This window comes from Microtus oregoni, unplaced genomic scaffold (assembly GCF_018167655.1).
Source record: "Microtus oregoni isolate MIOR12 unplaced genomic scaffold, Mior012 000025F_ref0000491, whole genome shotgun sequence".
Lineage (NCBI taxonomy): Eukaryota > Metazoa > Chordata > Mammalia > Rodentia > Cricetidae > Microtus > Microtus oregoni.
This window is the reverse complement of record NW_024543084.1, coordinates 8,134,306-8,154,072: the sequence shown is the minus strand read 5'-3', so window position 1 is coordinate 8,154,072 and position 19,767 is coordinate 8,134,306. Positions and strand designations below refer to the sequence as shown.

The window sequence follows — 19,767 nt, the reverse complement described above, 5'->3', positions numbered from 1 at the left end:
ATCTGTCAAGTTTTTCATTTTAGTTACTATGTTTTTTAATTCTAAAGTCCTCGCTTGGTTCTTCAGGTCTTCTGTTTCTTTACTGAGATTTTCTACTTTTTGTTTGCTTCAGGTTTTTTTGTTTTTCAACTGTCTGTTAAGAATTTCTGGGATGTTGTTTTAAAGTCTTTGTCAGATGGGCTTAACATCCATTTTCTTGGGGCCTACTAGTTGTTTTTTTTGTTTTATTTTGTTTTTGTTCAGGTTGATTTCCTGGTTCTTGGTGTGACAAGTAATGTTTTTATTGAAACGTAGCTACTTTGGAATTATATCCTGAGCCTCTAAGTCTTGTTTAGATCTTCTGCTTTGGTTTGGCTGCTGTGATGTACTCAAGGAGGAAAGTGGAGAGCTGCCTCGTTAGCCCCAGCTGAGGTAGGAAAGTAGATTCTGGCTTGGCTGCTATGGGCCTCAGTGGTAAACACCCTTCATTTTTGTTGGCCTAAGGTGAGTGTACCAGCTCCCCAGCAGTTTCTGCTGCTCCTGTGTGATGGCATGCGCAGCAGGGTGGACCTGATTACCACTGGCTGGTGGTGCATATAATTCCTGGCTTTCCACTAGCACTCCACTCCAACTCCAGCTTCAACCAGGGCTTTGGGTTGCTTCCAGGCAAAGATAAAGATCTAGGCTCCTTCCTTGGCCTGTGCTGGTGTGAGTAGAAATAGGACTACCATTTTGTTTTGTTTCTGTTGAGTTTGGCCATAGTAGAGCGATTGCTGCCTGTAAGACCTGGTTTGCTAGGCTTGTTTCCTAGGCCTTTCACTGGGACTTTTTCAGGTCTGTGCCTGTCGGTGTTTATGGGTTCCAAGCCAAGTCTGGATATATGAGGCATACAATAAAACCCAGAAATGGAAGCGTTCTTATTGTGCTGCTCCTTGGTTCCGAGGTTCCATAGCCAGCCTTCATTTTCTTCCTGCTTCAAAATCTCTCTCCGTTTATCTTGATGTGGTCCCCAAGGATCATGTCTGTCTGGGTGTGCTTCACCAGGTAGAGAGGGGAGGATACTTAACTCCATCTTTCCAGAAGGTCACATCTTGAGTTAAGTTCCATATGTGGCATAAGGTAAAGATTAAGGATCTCTCCTGGCCCCTGGGCCTGCCGAATCTCCAATTGCCTCATTACCATTTGTTAAAAAAGGACTGACCCCTTTCTATTAAATTACCTTGGCACTTGTGTTGAAAGTCAATTGGTAGATGATACCGAATTTCAGAAAAAATTTCTGGAATTACATTTTTATTGATTAGTTCTGTCACATTGTTTTGTTGTTGTCTATTAGACATTCTAGTTCTCCCTGGGTTTGCCTGCTGCCTGCATAGCTTTCTAACCCTTTTTAAAGCTCATTCCTTATTTGATATTTGTTCTCGTGATGCGCTTTAGTCCGACTTTCCCACTTGTAGTACTTTCGGCCCCCGTTCCTCTGGGGACGCACTACAATTTCTAAATTTATTGTTTAGTTTGATTGTTTTCCTCACTTTCTCTCCTGAATTTGGTGAGCTGTCATCTCATCTCCCCTGGGACTGTTAGGTCTGTGGCCCTCTTTCTCACTGGCAATTGGCTTGTGCACTGTCTTCATCATTTCGTTTTGAGAGCTGTTTTAACTTTCTCCCTCTTTACAGGTGTGTGGATGTAATATTTTCATTAAATAGTTTCCATTTTCTTATTATAGGAGCTGTGCAGATTGGAGACCGTTTCAGATAAGGATACAGTAAGGGCTGTTCTCATTGTGCTGGTTCTGTTTCTTTCCTAGCAGTTGCATTTGGTTCTGTGGAGCACATGTTAGCCGTGTGGGGCAGTGGGTTTGCTTTCTAGTTCAAGAAGTTCTCTTTATGTTGACGCAGTGGAATGTAGCATCTTTGTCAGGATTTAGGGTAGGGCTCTTGACCTCAGCCCCCGAAACCACCAGCTACAGTGGCTCGCTCCCTCTTTGTGGTGTTCCTCGTCTTCAGTAGCAGGGTCCAGGTGGCTTCCTTCAGGCCTAAGGACTTACCAAGTCCCCTGCTTTTAAGTTCCCAGGTGCAGTGGTCCGATTCACCTGGCCTCAGACCTGTTGTTACTATTATTTGTTAAGGATGGCACCTCTCTTCTAGGGCAGGCATCAAGTGATGTCCGAATCTCACATCACCGGGACTAATACAGCCTCCTTCCCCCTGGTCTCTGCCTGCTTCTTCAGTTCTCAGTATATCTTCCCATTTCCTGTTAGAGTCCAGACTAGATTGTTGCCTAGACAGTGCTAGTCTGTTTCGCGTCCCCCCACCACTAGGAATATTCCTAGGAACATTCCTGCCCTGAATTCCCTGCCTCCCTGTGCCCCCACGAACCTGAAGACAGCCTAACTTGGTGAAGTCTCCCGCTCCTCTGAGACTTAGAGGAAGGAACCCTGACTCTGCTGCGTGGGCCTGGACTCCTTCGCAGCCCCTGCCATGGCAGCCATTACTCTGGGCATCGGGGCCTGACCTCTGCTCAGGCCCCACCATGCTGCTGTTCTTCTGTCTGCATGCTCATGGCGTTCATAAAGTTTAAGAACGAAGCTCCTACCCAAATGGCACTCAGCCTCAGTTCTTCCCTTGAGTTCAAACCAAGACCATTCACTTCTGTGTCCAAGTTCATAGTTTTTTTGGTTTTGTTTTGTTTGGTTTTAGATCTCCTCTATGTGAGAGATCTCAGGTAGGGACAACTTTGTTCTCTTTCCTTATTGACCATACAGCTTGTGAAGGGCGCAGGGAGAAATGGAAGTGTAGAGGCTGCCACATCTGTGCAGAGTAGTCTCCTGCTCCTCAGCCAGATTTATTTTATGTGTAAACAGTGCTTTCCCACTGACCTACACCTCCAGAATTCTTTACCTTTTCTTTTGAGATAGGGTCCAAGGCCTTACTGAGTGGCCCGGGCTGGCATTGACCACTCTTGAACTTGGGATTCTCCTTTTTCAATCTCCTGATATGTGTGACTTCAGGCCTGGGTCACCAGCAGCCCTGTCCGTATTCCTGATGTCCCTCCCTCCATCCTTCTGAGCCCTTTCTTTCTCTAAAGGCCTCTTTACTTAAGTCACTGTCATTGTCTTCCCTGCCATCTTTGCTCTGTGTTAGTTACTGCTCTTACCAGCTCCCCCTTTCTCCTTTCTTTTCTTCTCTGCCTTGTAATGCCCCTTTTCTACATTTCCTTTTGATGTCCTCCTCTCATGATATTTGGGCTTTTCTACTTTGTGCATTTTAAGCTTCAGATTTCACTCTTAAGGATTCTTTTGATTATATATACAAGCTTTTGAAGCTTGTTTTTGTTTTAAGTCTGCCTTTCAAGTTTCATTGTTCCTCATCTGATTCATCAGTGTGGTTTGAGTTTCCAAACAGCGGAGCTTCCTCTCAGGGGTGCCCAACCTGTGGCAGTGGCTTAAGATAGCAACGAACATGGCCCAACTAGAAATTGTAAACTGTACTTAGATCAAGATGAGGCTTCTGTGGGGAGGGGGACCCAGACGACAGTTCTGGGCTGTGAACTGTAGACGGTGTGTTGCATTAGCAGAGGATTGGATGTTCCTGAGCGCCTCTACCTGGTATTTTATTCCTTCTTAGTTTTCATAACTTCTGTATTTCAGATCGTGTTTTGGGTTTCTTCCCTCCCCTTTCTGCTTGAAGAACACATTTCCTAACTTTTTTAATGGAGTTTGACAGTGGGACTTTCTCTGGATAACCTGTATTCCGGCATTGTTGTGAAAAGTGGTTTTCCTTTGTATGAAATTCTATCTGCTGGTTATTTTCTCTTCCTATTGGGACTGTTATTCCATTGTCCTCTGCCTCCTGTTCTGTTCAGAAGCCAGTTGTTAATTCAAATTATTGTTCCTTTGTATAGCTCTCTCATTTATCTATGGTTGCTAAAATAAAACCCTTTTTATTTTGGAAAATTGAAACGTATGAAAAGTAGAGACAGGCATAATGAACCCCCATGTTCCATTCCTCGCCCTTAGCGCTGCTCTCTCTGCAGTCTCGTTCCAGTTGCTTCTTATTTTCTTCTGTATCGTGTTCAGAATAATCACGCCAGTAGGCATCACAATTAGGGGTTTAAAATAATCATAGTAGCTTTATTGCACTGAATGCTGATAGTAATTCTTTTATTTTGCTCATTATACATTCCAAGTTCAAGTCATACAGTTGTCTCAGAAATAACTTTTTATGTGGTTTTTTTTTTGTATCGTTATCCAGACAAGGTTCATTCATTGGATTTTTTTTTTTAAAGTCTGTCTAAACTTCTACCCTACTAAGCATCTCTCTTGTCTCCCTTGTTTATCCGCTGGGTGGAACTCCCCATAAGCGGGAGCTGGCTGATTGTGTCATGTGGTACCTGTCTCTGCCTGTACCACACTCTGCTGACTGACGGGGGTAGACTGGGCTTCCAGACCACAGTTCCTCTGAAACTGTCTTGTTGGCAACTGTGTTGTGTTTTAGGAGGTTTGGTAGCCTCCTGGGCCTCTACCCGGTAAATGCCATTGCTATTCTGTGAGAATCAAAGGGTGTCGTTAGCCATCCGATATCTCCGTGTCTAGAGACCTGATGGTGAAAAGAGCTCCATTGATGATGGCCTGGCCCAGGGCGGCGTCACACCCTGCCATCTCCATGGGTGATGGAAGAACGCAACAGTGGGAAAGACGAAGCCCTTCCTTGTAAAATTCCCCATCAGCCTTTCCCCATAGCGCCAGTGACAAGGATGATAGTTCCTCGACGTGCGATTTCAGTAAGGGTCACGGATTTTTATTATATCTCCTGTACTTATCATTGAGACTTTCACTGGGGGGCGGGGGGGATCATTGTCCATGAACTACTTGGTTACCTTGAAATATGTTTTGTGTTTGTGCTGAGGAAGAGCGTGCTTATTTGTGTTCACTTACTTATAAAATCTCAAAGTAACAATTCAGGATCTTAGCAACTAATCCAAATCAATGAGAAATATTATTTTGAAATTTTAGATTTTAGTGTATTTGATGTGAGGTGAGGTTTTTGATATTTCTGTTACTTTTGGTGTTTCAAGTTTTCCCATTTTGACCCAGGGAGTCCCTTTACTTTGGGCTTTTGCCCTTCTCACGCAGAGGACATTTTTACAGGGTCCTCACTCTCCTATGGTGCATATTCCAAGGGCCATTTTGTATGTCTCTCTCAGAAAACCATGTATTGAATACTGCTGCTATGGTCAGATTCCCCTTCCCTTCCTCAGGAAGCGCTGGCTGCTAAGAACTGAGAACGTGTGGGTGCTCCCCTCCCTAGGGCAGCCTGGGCCAGCCAAGGAGTCTTGCATATTGTGCACACCAAGCCCTGCGGCTGCAGGCCTGGATGACCTCAGGGTTACTTGAGAGCCCAGAATGCCTTTTGCTGGACTCATCTGAAATCACACTCCTGCTTGGTCCCTTTTACAACTCTGTCCATTTTCACTTCCTTCTGGTTGCTTCCCTGGACCCTCATGCAGACGCCACAGTGATAAATCATGACCTGTGGTCTTTGCTATTGAGTCAGTCAGTCTTAGTCATGTTCTCCAGATCCTTCTGTGGTGTTGGGAATGGAATCTTGGGCCTCACGCGTGTTAGACAAACTCTGCCTCTGAGCTGTACCCCAAACCTGTGCTGGCTTCTTTCATAGCTGTTAGACTTTAGTGTTTAGTGTTGTTGTTGTTTGTTTGTTTGTTGTATGTTTTGAGAAACATGCCACAAGTATGCCGTCCTTACAGTTCAAACATATTATAAGATTTATTTCTGACTTCTTTAGTTTTGTATTCTCGTTTCTTTTATCCTGAAAATTTTGTCTTTTTACTTTGTTTATTCTTTTTTTTCCAGAATGGTATTTTTTTTTTGTTTTTGCTTTCTATCTTTTTAAAAAATTCTCTCTCTCTCTCTCTCTCTCTCTCTCTCTCTCTTTCTCTCTCTCTCTCTCTCTGTATTTGGGTATAGGTGTGTGCGTGTGTGTGTGTGTGTGTGTGTTGTATAGGGGTGTGTGTGGTGTGTGTGTGTGTACCTGAGGGCCAGTGTCCTTGGACGCCAGAAGAGGACGTAAGCATGTGAGCATCAAGCAGTGTCCTGTTTTATTCAACTTCCTTATCATTGCTAGTCAACATTTTTCAGGATCACTTAAATAGAAGTTGTTATTGTTTATCTATAGAGACAATACTTAGATTTCCCAGTTTATTGGCATATTGCTTTTTTGCTGTAACATGATTTATGTTTTCCTGAAAACTCAATAGGTCCCTTGGAAAGGGGGGGGTGTCCATATAACTGCAAAGAACAGGAACGAAACAAGAATAGTCTATAAATTACAGCAGATTTCTTCCTCATGGCGTTGGCACCCAGAGTGGAGACCAGTTAGAACTCCTATAGCTGGGGCTCCTGCAGGCTGCAGGACTGGATTGGGGGGGATGACTTACTGCCAAGGGAGCCTGGTCTCTTCTGTACCCCGGGACATCTGTCTGTGCTGCAGAGATGCCAATGACTTTACTGTCTCCTTAGGGCTCTTCCCTCGGGACTCAGTCTCTCCACCCTTGTCTCTGTGAAACAGTAGTTTCTGCTGGAATTTCGTTGCTGAGTGTGGCAAATGGGAATTGGTCTCAGAGAACATATGGATGAACACGTGGGCTCTTGTTTCTTCCTCCCAGAGAAGTCTGCTCTCATCCCTTACGGCACCGATCGTGGTTTCTTCAGACAGACTGCACCTGTGTTTCCTTAGCTGTCACAGGGCCTGGGGGCGGCAGTGAACAAGTTCTAGAGTTTTATTGCTTGAAATTTTTTTTGAGAAGATTCACTTTTTATTTCTCAGATTTTATATTTGTCATCTTAAAAACATCTAAATCTGAAGTCATTGGTGCCAGTTGATTGACTGCCATTTCTACCCTCTTGGTTGTGGTGGCCTTGTTTCCTGTGTATGCATTGGCATTTCTTTCTTTTTTTTATTTAAAATGTGATTACTATTCACCTTCCCTTTCTCGCCTGCAGTGTGAGGTCTTTACCTCCTACAAAGGACTCACTGGCTCCTCACTTTGATTCTAAGTCAGCATCTAAACAGTGCTGTACCAGATGAATAGGAAAGCAATCTTAAATTATTTTAAAACTCTCTTAGCCTATATAGATTCTGTATCCCAAACACAGTTAGTTTTCATCAGGAGGACTTACATGTCTCCTCCCCAGCAGCCCAGTCTTGCTTGGGGTAGCCGCTTCTGGAAGGTGATTTGAGGAAGGAGGCTGTTTCTGCCCTGTCTTACAGTGAGTGCCATGCTTGGAGATCCCATTTCAGCGCCCGTGGTCATTTCCCCACACAGCCATTCCTTGGGTCAGTCTAGATTTGGGTCTGGAGGAAGGAAAACCACCTGAGTGGTATCTGGAACACAGCTCTTGGAGTCTGTCTCTCTTCCCGCCCCACCCACTCTGCAGCTGACTATTCTGCCGAGCGTCCTCTTTTTCAGTATATCGACTTGTTCGTAACAAGTCTTGTTTAAATACCCGGCTTTCTCTGTGAGTTCGAGACCAGCCTGGTCTACAGAGCTAGTTCCAGGACAGGCTCCAAAACCACAGAGAAACCCTGTCTCGAAAAACCAAAAAAAAAAAAAAAAAAATACCCGGCTTTCAAGACTGGATTTGCATAGCCTGTGGAAGCTCTCATCCTGACCCTTTCTCTTGGTTTGCTCCCTCCAAACCCTATCATGGACCCCTCCTTGCTCTCTTTCAATATCATGGCCTCTTTTCACTTTGTCACTAATCGTTATTACGCGCATGTATGTATACGTTTGTAATTTTTCCATGATTTTGTTATGGCAAATTTTCTCAGTAGTAGTTCCATCCAGGCTCTGGTGTCTTTATTTCATTTCTTTCTAGTAATTTAGTTCTTCGACTCCAGATTGGCTCTTTTCCTCGTTTACTTCCTCTTGGCTTTGCTGTATTTCTCAGGGAGGAGTTAAAGGCACAATGTTAAAATACTTCTTTCTTTAAAAGTATGTGCTCATTATGGAAGCATTTTCTAAATTTTTTTTTATAAATAAACGCTGTTTCTTTTTTCTTTTTTAAAGATTTTATTTATTTATTATGTATACAGTATTCTCAGTATTCTGTCTGAAGGTATGCCTTCAGGCCAGAAGAGGGCACCAGATCTCATTGCAGATGGTTGTGAGCCACCATGTGGTTGCTGGGAATTGAACTCAGGACCTTTGGAAGAGCAGGCAGTGCTCTTAACCACTGAGCCACCTCTCCAGCCCGCATTTTCTAAATGTTAAAAGCGAAAAAATAGTTGTTGCCGGAAGCTACTCATGCCATGTCTCCTTGTTCTGTGTCCCTGTGTGGTGCCTCTGCGGTGGCAGGGCTCCTGGGGTACAGCCAGCACAGTGCTCATGGCTCCCCTCTGACCTCACTAGATCACATACCTCTGTGTCCTTTAAACTTACCTGCTTTCAGTATCCTCCATGTATTTTTGTACCTTACCTATGTTTGCACGGTTTATAATTTTCACTATTAAAGAACTTAACAGATTCTCTCTACCCCCGGAGATAATGTCATATGAATTAGAACGTTGGAGGGTTAGTAAGTATTGCCAGTTACTTTCTCAGAAGACGATGTAACTTACATCTTCGGCAGGAAAATTTGATGGTGCTTCTTTCAGTGCGTTTGCTTTAGAGCACTTGCAGATGGGTGGTTCTGGAGCCAAGCCCTGCTGCTTTGCTCTAGCTGTTCTCCCCTGCGTGTCAGTGGCCAGTGGTCAGGGAGAAGCTGGATTCTTTGGTCTCCACGGTGGGCTTTGGCATGAGCACCTCCGCTTTTGTTGCTCTTTAATATCGTCTTTGGTTTTATGGGTAGTCTTTAAAAGGCTAAACGAATTCGGCAGTGGGAGGTGGCTCAAGCCACTGCATTCTCTCCTTTGATGTCTCTGAGGTCTTAGCCACCCTGCTAGCCACAAGAATTGGAACAGTGTATTATTATAGCTAAAAATGAAGAACTGAGAGAAATATAGCTTACCTGAAAAGGATGACGCTCTGGGCTGTTATAACCTAAGGGAGCTGAGTTTATGGGCACAAAGATGGTGGGCGCGGAGAGAGCAGAGGGGACAGTGGAGAGGGAGCGGAATGAGTGGGAGTCAGGGAGGAGCCCGAAGAGCTGGGTCTCCAAGTGGGGTTGTCTGGCACTCCAGAGCCCTTCAAGAGAAACCCCAGGTCAAGTGGGGCTCAGGGGTACTGCCAGGTGTGTGGGTTCCCAGAAGTCTCCTGCCTCACTGCCCAGAGATCTGCCAGGCAGAAGGAAGGGCTCCCTAGGCTCTGGGAGGCGCTGGTGTCCATATCAGGGGGGTGGTACCACCATGGCGTCTCTCACATAGCAGTGTAGGAGGTGAGCAGGGCCTGCTCAGATGTGTCCAGTCATCCTCTCTCTCTCGTTCGGTGGTGGATCATGTTCTGCTCAGTAAAGCATTGATCTTAGCCAAATATCCTTCCTTGCCTGGGGCTATGGTAGTCCACCTTACATGTCCATGGTCTGGAGCTGGGAGAGACCCATGTGTCATGGCTTTACGTGTGGACATCCCCTAATTTTGAGGCCCTGTGTCCCTGTAGGTGGTAATGTGGACCTGGAAGGCCAAGCAGAGGGCAAGAAGGAGGCAGAGGCTGACGATGTGCTAAGAAGAGGCCCCCGGCCCATCGTTCCCTACAGCTCCATGTTCTGTCTCAGCCCCACCAACCTGTGAGTCTCCTCAGTGCCCACGGCCTGGGTTTGTCCTGCCTGTGTCTCTGCCGTGAGTGTGTGAGCAGCTAGCCAGTGTGTATGGGTTATGCACCTCAGAGAGACTGATTCTATACATTATTGAACATCTTTGTCTTTGTTCTATAGATGAAGATACAGAAGCACAAAGTTTCGTGCCCTGTATAGACACACAGCCACGTAGTCTTGGTGGTGGGGGGCTGGGTCAGATGCCAGTTCCTCTCAGAGCCCTGCATCTACCTTCTTCTCTGCCATTGTGTCATTGCCTCACACAGGGCCCTGTTTCTACGAGGCACACAGCTCGTTCCATTCCCCCTCCTCTGTTGCCATCGTACGTTCCTAACCACGGTGGTCAGGACTTTTCATCCACTCACCATTTCGGTACTTTGTTAACCTAAACATTCACATGCAGACAGCATTGTATGTCCTGAAATTCGGTGATGATGAAGACAGGCAAGACTTGACTGTGTTTAAAGTGTGTGATCTGGTGGGAAGGACAACCAAGACGATGCACTGTCATAAGATACGGGACAGTGGCAAGCACAAGAAAGAAACAAGCGGAGGTGGTAACGTGGGCTTCTGGTATCACTACAACTAGTGGAGTGGTCAGGTCGGGGCCTCAGAGGGAAGAATGCAGCGAACACTTGAGGAAGGGAAGGAAGAACTCTCTGGGTAGAAGGGAGAGGTTAAGGCCCTACAAAGGCCAGCTGGCCAGAGTGGGATGGGTGGGAAGAGGTCAGAAGGCAGAAGAGGGACTGTCACTGCTCAGCTTCCTCTGCCCTCAGCTCTCCACACAGTTCTTCCCCTCAATGCCCCCTTTCTTTCCTCACCCTTTGTGTTTTCACTCAGCACCTGCTTACCGGGAGCTTACTCTGCTAGGCTTGCGGTTAGGAGTAAACGGTAACAGAGACATCCCTTTCCCCTGCCTCCTTGGAATGGCTGCGTTGGTGAGGCAGAGAGTTGTAAGATGAGAAGGTTCCGATGTTCTGGAGCAGTCTGGTGGAGTTGTCCTAGAGGGAGTGATGGCTCAGTGGAACATGAAGGGTATCGTGAAGGATGTGCTCGGATGAAGTGGAGAGGACATTTACGATGGTCCAAAGTCAAAGGCAGCTAGTTGGACGGATGTAAAGAGAAGCTTGCCTTCAGCTGTCTTGTGGAGGGTTGGGCACAGTGGGACAGGTCTACTGCAGCTCAGTGCTGCCCACTGGTGGACGGATATGGAAAGGAGACAAGGGCCAGATGATGAGGTGTGGCTTTGTAGTAGAGGAGTGGAAGTGAAGTGGGGAGGGGGGGATTTCCGATGCAGAATATGGTGATGGATTAGAGATGGATGGAAGGGAGGGACCGAGGCTCTGTGAGTTTGCTGTCAAAAGGCTGGAAATCAGTGAGACCAGAAGTGTTTGGGGGAGTCTGGCTGAGCTCTGGGGCTCTAGTCTGTGTGCTGGATCACACAGACGTAGGACATCTGGGGCAGCTCATGGCCAGGTGAGCTGGGAGCACAGCTGAACAGAGGAGCTGTAGCTGTGAGCTGGACGGCTGAGTTAGAAGAAGAGAGGGCTTGATGGAGGAGTAAAGGGCTAGCAGGCTGCCTGGGACGTGGGAAGAGTAGCTCTGTAGGACGGGCAAAGGGTTACGGAGGAAGAGGGGAGAAGTGGGTGCCTGAGAAGGCAGGCTTTTGACAGCAGATGTCCCTGGAGACGTTAGCTGGGGAAGGGACCTGGAGGGGTTGGTGGCAGGGGTAGACTTGTGTAGCCTGTTGGGGTGCTGGTGATAGTGGGAGAGATGTCTATTCCACTTGCTAGGTCCACAGTTGTTCTTTCTTGTCTGCCACATGGGTTCATCAGCCATTGCGACCTGACCGGGTGGCTGCTTCACTACATGACAGCTGAGAGGCTCTGGCACTGCTCAGCGGGGATTGCTCACTGGAGTGGAGCTTCCATTACAGGGACTTGGCTTCCTCATTTGATGCACAGGAATGCTGAGAACCAGACACAGATCCTGGTCAGCTGACGTGGGCGGCAAGTACACAGTGGTGGCTTGTGCTTCACACAGACTCCGGCACTCTAGGCCAGCAGTGGCCAGCTTGCTGCCCGGCTGGTCCAGGCTGGTGACAGTGTTCTGCTTGCTCCCCAGCTGGTCCAGGCAGGTGACAGTGGCCTGCCTGCTGCCCAGCTCATGTCCTAAAGAGCTCTCTTCACGGACCACCTCCTCTACGCCACCCCTCTGTTTACATGTCTGTGAAGGGCCGGGTGGTTCCTATCCTCTGCCCTGGGGCTGCAGACAGAATACGACTGGGTGGAGGCAGCTGTGCTCCCCAGAATGCTCTTTACAGGCATCAGGTCTGGCCTCGACCTGTGATTTGCTGCTCCCTGACCTGAAATGCCTTTTCAGGAAACCCAGTCACAGTCACCTGGCTGTGGGCTCTTCACCACAGAAATGAGGGCCAAAGCTCCATTCTGATGCTGCCTTGCTCTCCTGGTAGCCAGTGAGCCCTTCTTGTGGAAGAGGTTGGCATACTCGGTCTTGGCCTATGGTGACCTGAACCTTGTCCTCATAGGCTCCGTCGCTTCTGCCATTACATTGTGACCATGCGGTACTTCGAGATGGTAATTCTTGTGGTCATTGCCCTGAGCAGCATTGCCCTGGCTGCTGAGGATCCTGTGCGGACCGATTCTTCCAGGAACAATGTGAGTCACAACTACTGGAACACTGCGGGGTGCCGCCACACATATTCCCAAGGTCCACAGGATGGGGTGGTGCTGGTGTCCTATTTTCCCTCAGACAACCTTCTTCCCTCTGGGGTATTAGAACCAAAGATCTGGAAAAGCCTGTCTCCTTTAGCCCTTGTCTTGGTAACATGCCAGAGTTGGCAGAGCAGCCACCAAAGGATCCTTTCCAGAGGGATGTCCTGACACTGTTGCCAACTGGTTCTGCTCAAAGACCTGGGGGGAAGCTGGGATCCTGCCAGTGATCCTGGCTCCAGATCCAGGCCTGCCTAAACTAATCCTACCTTTGGTTCTAGGCTTTAAAGTACATGGATTACATCTTCACAGGCGTCTTCACCTTTGAAATGGTCATAAAGGTGAGATGTAGTGACCCCTGCAGCTTCCATGGGGTCATGTAATGTGTGCTCCTGGGCATGATGACTAGAAGCCTACAAGCCACAGGGTCCCCAGTGTCATGCTGTCCCATGGGATACTGCTAGGGTACTTTGGTTCTGGTGTTCTTGACTTCTGAGCATGGGGACTTTGGGCTTTACTAAAAGTGTGTGTGTGTGTGTGTGTGTGTGTGTGTGTGTGTGTGTGTGTATGTGTGTGTTCTTAGCCTCCTCTCCAGGGTTGCCACATAGCCACAAAGAAGGAGCCGTATGACAAGGCACAGAATAAAGAAGACCTTAAAGAGAGCTGGTTGGAGCGCTGTTGGATGCTGCAGACTCAGTTTCTATGGGATCTAGAGATGTCCTGATAGGCTGAGAGCCTGCCATGTTATTGCAGCTCCTGCTCTCTTTACAAGGGGCCCCGTGTCTCTGTCTCTATCATACACAGGTGTTCCTTCAGTGCAGTGAACTACACACATGCGCACAAGCATCAGTGCAGCTAAAGGCACATGTGTCCCGCAAGCTCGTAGTCGGTTCAGCGAGACTGTGCACAGCACACTTACAAATGGTACTTATTCCTTCTGCTGCTCGTGCACTCACAGGCTGTGAGGAAGGGGCAGGCTCACTCTGCACATAAGGATGTTGAAAAGCAAAGATTGTGGTATTTGCCAGAAGTCCCTGTAGCAGAAATGGCTCGGATCAGCTTGTTCTTTTCTCCCGAGTTTAACTTTCAGGTCTGGGCTGTGTGGGTTCTCCAAGGAGCATGTCTGTGGCTAGAGAGGTAGGGGACGATGAGACAGACTTCTTACCACAGCGGAGCTCCAGGAAAGCTTGGAACGTAGACAGGACTCAAGACAGGTATAGCCTCTCTAGGGACACCGAAGTCAAGGCCCTATTGAAGCCATTTAAGAGTGTGAGCCAGGGACTGGAGAGACGGCTCAGCAATTAAGAGCACTGACTGTTCTTCCAGAGGACGTGGGGTCAATTTCCAGCGCCCACATGGCAGCTCACAACTGTCTAACTCTAAGATCTGACACCCTCTCGCAGACATACATGCAGGCAAAACATCAGTGCACATAAAATAAAAATAAATTATTTAAAAAAAAAAGTGTGACCTGTGTTGTGTCCCCTTTCCAAGAGTGTATGTGGAGTGTGTCTGAGCTCCACCGAGGTCGTAGTGTACACAGTATGTAGTGTGGTCTGAACCATGTCCCTGTTCTCAGAAGTGTGTCCCTCCAGGGCTGGGGCCTGCCTCCGCCTCTCTCTTCCTTCTGGGCTGTACTCTAATGCCAGCTTATCCCCTTAAGATGATAGACTTGGGACTGCTGCTGCACCCTGGAGCCTACTTCCGGGACCTGTGGAATATTCTGGACTTCATTGTCGTCAGCGGAGCCCTAGTGGCATTTGCTTTCTCGTAAGTAAACCTTGCATCACCTCTGGATCCTGTGGGTGTAGGCAGTGAGACGTGAGGTGGCGTGAGGGTGCTCTGCAGCTTCTTGAGCAGAGCCGCCCTGCCTTCTCCCCAGAGACCTCTGGATTGGGGGCACCTGTCTTGCTCCTTTGGAGCCTGCTTGCCCACGCAGAGGTGTGCCCGATTGAGGGTTGGTGTGTTTCTGCCCCAGTTGGTAGATATCTTTGTTGGGATAGGAGACTATTCTCTCTGGTTCCTGTGTTACTCTCCCTTAGCTTGGTGATAGTTGGGACTAGACCTTCCATAGAGAACCTAGGTCAGGCCGGGCATAAGGTGAAAGAGGGGAAATTGTGGAACAAAATTTAGAGGCAAGAATGACCCAAGGGGAGGGTCTCTGTTTCTCTGGCCTTGGGGGGGCCAATGGAGGATTGTGTTCCACTCCCTCAACACTGACTCTGCTCTCTCTGTCTTCTTGTTGCTGGACTCTGGTAGGAGCTTCATGGGGTAATGCCTCCCCTTCCCTCCATACTGCCTAACATCATGGCACGCCTCTGGCCTCTGGCCCATCCATCATGGCCTCATTCCTGCTCATCCACCGTCACCCTGTTTAGGCTGCATGCTACCTGCTAGGAGCCATCCCCAGGCCACCATTTCTGCCATGCCTCTGGGGACCGGTTGGGGGCTGGGCTGGGCTAGGCATGGTCAGCCCTTGGTAGGGAGGGCCTGTGTGAGCAGGGTATCTGAGTGAGAATGTGAGAGCCTGTGGCACTGGCCTCGAGAACAGTGAGGGTTCTGGGTAGAAGCTGCCAGTAGTAACCACAGCCCATGATGCCGGACATCCTGAAGTGCTTTTCCAAATGGCTACTCTCAGGAAATGCAGCTCTGTTTTTCCTTCCCTCTATTCAACCCCCTTCCCAGTACCTCCCAGTGTCTCCTCCGGGAGTCTTAATGGACTCTCTGTCTATGACAAAGGAAATGAACATTTCGCTAGAATATTAGCAAGGACTCTGGGGAACTCCAGGCCGAGTGTCAGAGAGGCTTCAGGGGTAGCAGAAAAAGAATGGGACTCAGCCTGTGGTCTCTGAACAAACAGAGACGGGAAGACTTGAGTCCAGAGAGTGGCTCCAGTCGACAGTTCCTACTAGAAGTCCCCCTCTTCCTCTGCCACCCACCCTGGCTGGTCTATGTCCTGGTACAGACAGAGTGAGGTGGGTTAAGGTGGGTGTTGGAAGTGTTGGGCCATAGAAGGGCAGATTTTGTTGTTTTGTGTAACCAAGCCAGCCCGGGATAACCTCGCACTTACAAGCCTTATTTCTGAGCTTCAAGGACAATTTGATCTGATTCCAAGATGTGGGGCTGAGGAAAGGGAAGTATGGGGACCATGTGTCTCCTTTCCTGTGAAGAAGGCCTGGGAGATACAGCTGCTTTCTGTTTTCCTAGAGTTTTGCTCGAGCCCAAGGAAAGCCATTTGGGGCAGACCCAGCCACACTTGTAGGCCAGGCTCGGGGTTCTGAGTGGCAGTGATGTCTGAGCTGGCTAGGATAGGGCTCCCTGTATGCAGGAACTCTTCCCAACCTTGCAAGTCTTGCAAGCCTGGACCCTGACTGCAAATTCTTGCCATCCCCAACCTCCAACAGGTTGGGACAGCGTTTGCGTCTGTTCTGGTTTCCAGGATGGTTCTTTTCTAAAGATTTATGTATTTACTTTATGTATATGAGTGCTCTATCTGCATGTATGCTTTTATGCCAGAACAAGGGCACCAGACCCCATTATAGATGGCTGTGAGCCACCAGGTGGTGCTGGGAATTGAACTCAGAACCTCTGGAAGGCTGTCAGTGCCCTTAACCACTGAGGCCTGAGGGTTCTTTTCTAATCCTAGATTTTTGAGCTTGTCGCTAGTACCTGGAGTTTTGCCTAACTTTCTGACTTTTCCACCTGAGCGGTCCTGTCTGCTATTTTCTTGGTCATCCTGGTATCTGGCTGCTTCTCTGGGTCTGTCTTTCTCTTTCCTCTTCCCTACCTCTCCTTCTCCCCCTCAGTTGTCCCCTCTTCTCTTTCCTCCTCTCCCCTCCTCTATCTCTTTCCTTTCTCCTCTTTCTATTTCACCTCTCCAGCATCCGGCCTTGCTACCCCCTGCTTCCCTTTTGGTCACTTGAGGGGTGTTCTGCAGCTCATGACAGTCAGGTGGCACCCCCAAGTTCTAGTGTAATAGGCAGGCTCACAGACCTCCACTCCGCTGGTTTGGAGGTGTCTGTCAGGAACTCTGCACAGGTGGAAGTAGCCATTGCAGACAAGAGCTTGGGCTCTTTCCTCTAGAGAAATTCGCTCTCCCTGTGCGCTAGCTGTGTTGCTCTGGTTCGGTACTGGCCGTAGCCCACCCACTGTTCTCAGGCCGCCGTGGGAAGAGTTCCCCCGCTAAGTCCTCTGCCTGGAGCCTGAGACAGATTGCACAGGGCCTTATTAGACCGAGCAGACTGGGTAAGAGCTGGACTCAAGCCAGCTCTCTGCCTGTCAGCATCAGCAACTTCTCCCTTCTAGAGGATCCAAAGGGAAAGACATCAATACCATCAAGTCCCTGAGAGTTCTGCGTGTCCTGCGGCCCCTCAAGACCATCAAACGGCTGCCTAAGCTCAAGGTTGGAGTCTGGAGTCGGGGCTGAGGGAATGTGCTGTGTGTGTGTGTGGGGGGGGCGGTGTGGGGTGGGTGCATGTGTCTTCACAGACTGCTCACCTGTGTGAGGGGACAGTCCTAAGAGAGACCCCCTTCCTTAGCCTCCAGCACCAGGTGGGACACTGCGCAGGACAGGGAAGAAAAGAGGACCAGGGCATAGGGGCCAGGAGTCAGGGATTCCAGAAAGTAGCTGCTGGGCTCAGCGGCACAGGGCGGGTGCAGCTGAGTTTCCAGATGGAGGAAGCGCAGAGTAAACGTAATCTAATAATCACTGAGCCTGAGTCAAGAACAAAATGCTTTTTGCGCTTTCGCTCCTCGAACGCTTCAAAGTGCAGGCAGTCAGTTTTCACTGCAGCAGCTCGGCCATGTGAATCTCAGAGACCCTGGTCAAAGTCTAAGTTTCAGGGAGGTGGTTTGGTTCTTGTGTACCAAGTGATCTGTGAGGAAGTGAACCAGAGAGGGTCTCAGGGAGTCCCTGGGCCAAGGCTGAACTTATACTTGAGGCAGTCTTAGAAGAATGCTGGGCACCGGCATTTGGAGTATGCTAGCCAGTGTCTCCAGGGTAACCTGAGAGGAAGGTCAGCCCTGGGAGCGGGGTGAAGATCCTGAGTCACATCTAGATCCCGGACACATTCAAATCTCTGCCGCATGGTCCTCAGGGACACAGTCCCTTGTCTGTGGCTTTAGTCTTCCCTCATATCAGTGCTGTTGCTGAGCAGGAGCAAAGCAGGGGCAGCGCACAGGTTAGTACGTGTTCTCTGTACGGGCCTGGTCCCTTCTGGCTCCTTCCTATGGTCTGGCTCCAGCCCATTGCAAGGCCATTTCCCCTGGGTGTACAGGTGGCTGGCCTGGAACCTCTAGCTCACTGGATAAAGCCAGAATAATGCACCCTTCCTGAGAGAGAGAGAGAGAGAGAGAGAGAGAGAGAGAGAGAGAGAGAGAACTGTTAAGGCAGCTCGCAGTAGTGCCTTCTGTGGCCATGGGTTAGAGGGTCTTAAGTGGTTCTTCAATACTTCTGGGAGTCTGGACCTCGGGAGTGCTGAGGTTCTGAGCCTGTAACTGTCCTGTTCCTTCTTTTGATCCCCTCCATACCTGTTCCTACCTGCTCCCCATCTCCTGCCCTCTCTCAGTGCCCTAGCCTCTCCCTACGACCCCACTCATCTCCACTTTGCTTCTCCACTGCGGACTCACTCCTCTGCCGTGCTCTGTTCTCTTCCGCCGCAGGCTGTGTTTGACTGTGTGGTGAACTCCCTGAAGAACGTCCTGAACATCTTGATTGTCTACATGCTCTTCATGTTCATCTTTGCCGTCATTGCCGTGCAGCTCTTCAAGGGGAAGTTTTTTTACTGCACTGACGAATCCAAGGAACTGGAGAGGGACTGCAGGTAAACTGAGGCTTAACTGATGTGGAGATTCGTTTGTCCTGCGAGCGCCTCGTTCCTTGTTAGGGCTTAACGTCAGTTCTGTGATATGCCACGTTTTACTATTGAGTCACTTGTTGCCTGGCATTTGGGTTGTTTCTACATCCTGGCTATTGCAGATAGTGCTGCCATCAACATTTTTGCACAAGTTGTTTTTTCTTTTCTTCTTTTCTTTCTTTTTTTGGTAGAGGTTTGTTTTGATTTCTCTTGGGTGTATAGCTAGAAGCATACATCTTAGGTAATATGGTAACTGTTTTGCTGTTTGGAGGGATGCCAGGTTGTATTCAAAGTGGCTGAGCCATTCTGCATTTCTACCAAGACTTCTGATTTCCCTAGATCTTTAACAACACTTGCTCTTTTCATTGCTTTTATTTATTTTAATGTTTTTGCTCTGTGTGTGTGTGTGTGTGTGTGTGTGTGTGTGTAAGGTGGGGGCACTGCACACTAGGCACAGCATGTCATCAGAGGCCACTTCCTTCTGCCACCACATAGGCCCCAGGGATTGAACTGAGGTGGGCAGGCTTCGCAGCAAGAAGCTTTGCCTGCTGAGCCCTCTCGCCAGCCCTGTTTGCTTTTCTGTGCTCACACTGATCCTCGCAGGAATGAAGTGATTCCTCAATGTGGTTTTGATTTGCTTTTTTCTGATAATTGGTGATATTGAGCATTTTTCATGTAATAGTTGGTCTTTTTATGACTTCTTCAAGGAAAATGCCTATTCAGATATTTGATCCATTTTAAAAATTAGGTTGTCTCTTAGCCAGGCAGTGGTGGCACACGCCTTAAATTCCAACACACTCAGGAGGCAGAAGCAGGCAGTTCTCCATGAGTTCAAGGCCAGTCTGGTCCATAAGAGCTAGTTCCAGGACAGGCTCCAAAGCTATAGAAAATCCCTGTCTCAAAAAAAGAAAAAAAAAGTCTCCTTGGTATGATTTTTTTTTTTTTGATTTTTCGAGACAGGGTTTCTCCGTAGCTTTTGGTTCCTGTCCTGGAACTAGCTCTTGTAGACCAGGCTGGCCTTGAACTCACAGAGATCCACCTGCCTCTGTGCTGGGATTAAAGGCGTGCGCCACCACCGCCCGGCCTTGGTATGAATTTTATTTGTACTTTACATGTTCTAAATACAAGTTTTCTGACTGATCAAATATTAACAATATTTCTCTGATTATTTTAGATTATCTTTTCTCTCTCTCTCTCTCTCTCAACCCTCTTGAACTCATGACCTTCCTGCCTCAGCTTCCTGAATGCTGAAATTGAAGGCATGCACCATTACACCAAGAGAATTCTTATTTTAAAAATGACCTATTGCGTTCACTTTGGGGTGGGGCACGGGCCATAATATCCATGTGGTGGCCAGGACGACTTGTGAAGTTAGTCTCCCACCACCACGTCTTAGGGATTGAACTCAGGTTATTAGACCCCAACTCTGGGATGC

General features: G+C 48.4%; 1 protein-coding gene across 13 annotated transcripts in view; it reads left to right on the top strand.

Moving 5' to 3' along the window:
- Cacna1b (calcium voltage-gated channel subunit alpha1 B) overlaps positions 1-19,767 on the top strand; it is a 157,159-nt gene that overhangs the window by 91,657 nt on the left and 45,735 nt on the right. For 10 of the 13 annotated variants that reach the window (XM_041674753.1, XM_041674748.1, XM_041674754.1 and 7 more), the window contains 7 exons: positions 9,592-9,718; positions 12,294-12,423; positions 12,759-12,818; positions 14,141-14,247; positions 14,737-14,748; positions 16,783-16,879; positions 18,139-18,299. In XM_041674753.1, coding sequence (XP_041530687.1) covers positions 9,592-9,718; positions 12,294-12,423; positions 12,759-12,818; positions 14,141-14,247; positions 14,737-14,748; positions 16,783-16,879; positions 18,139-18,299 — 694 coding nt within the window. The remainder of the gene's footprint in view (positions 1-9,591; positions 9,719-12,293; positions 12,424-12,758; positions 12,819-14,140; positions 14,248-14,736; positions 14,749-16,782; positions 16,880-18,138; positions 18,300-19,767) is intronic. The other 3 variants (XM_041674757.1, XM_041674756.1, XM_041674750.1) reach the window with 1 other exon arrangement.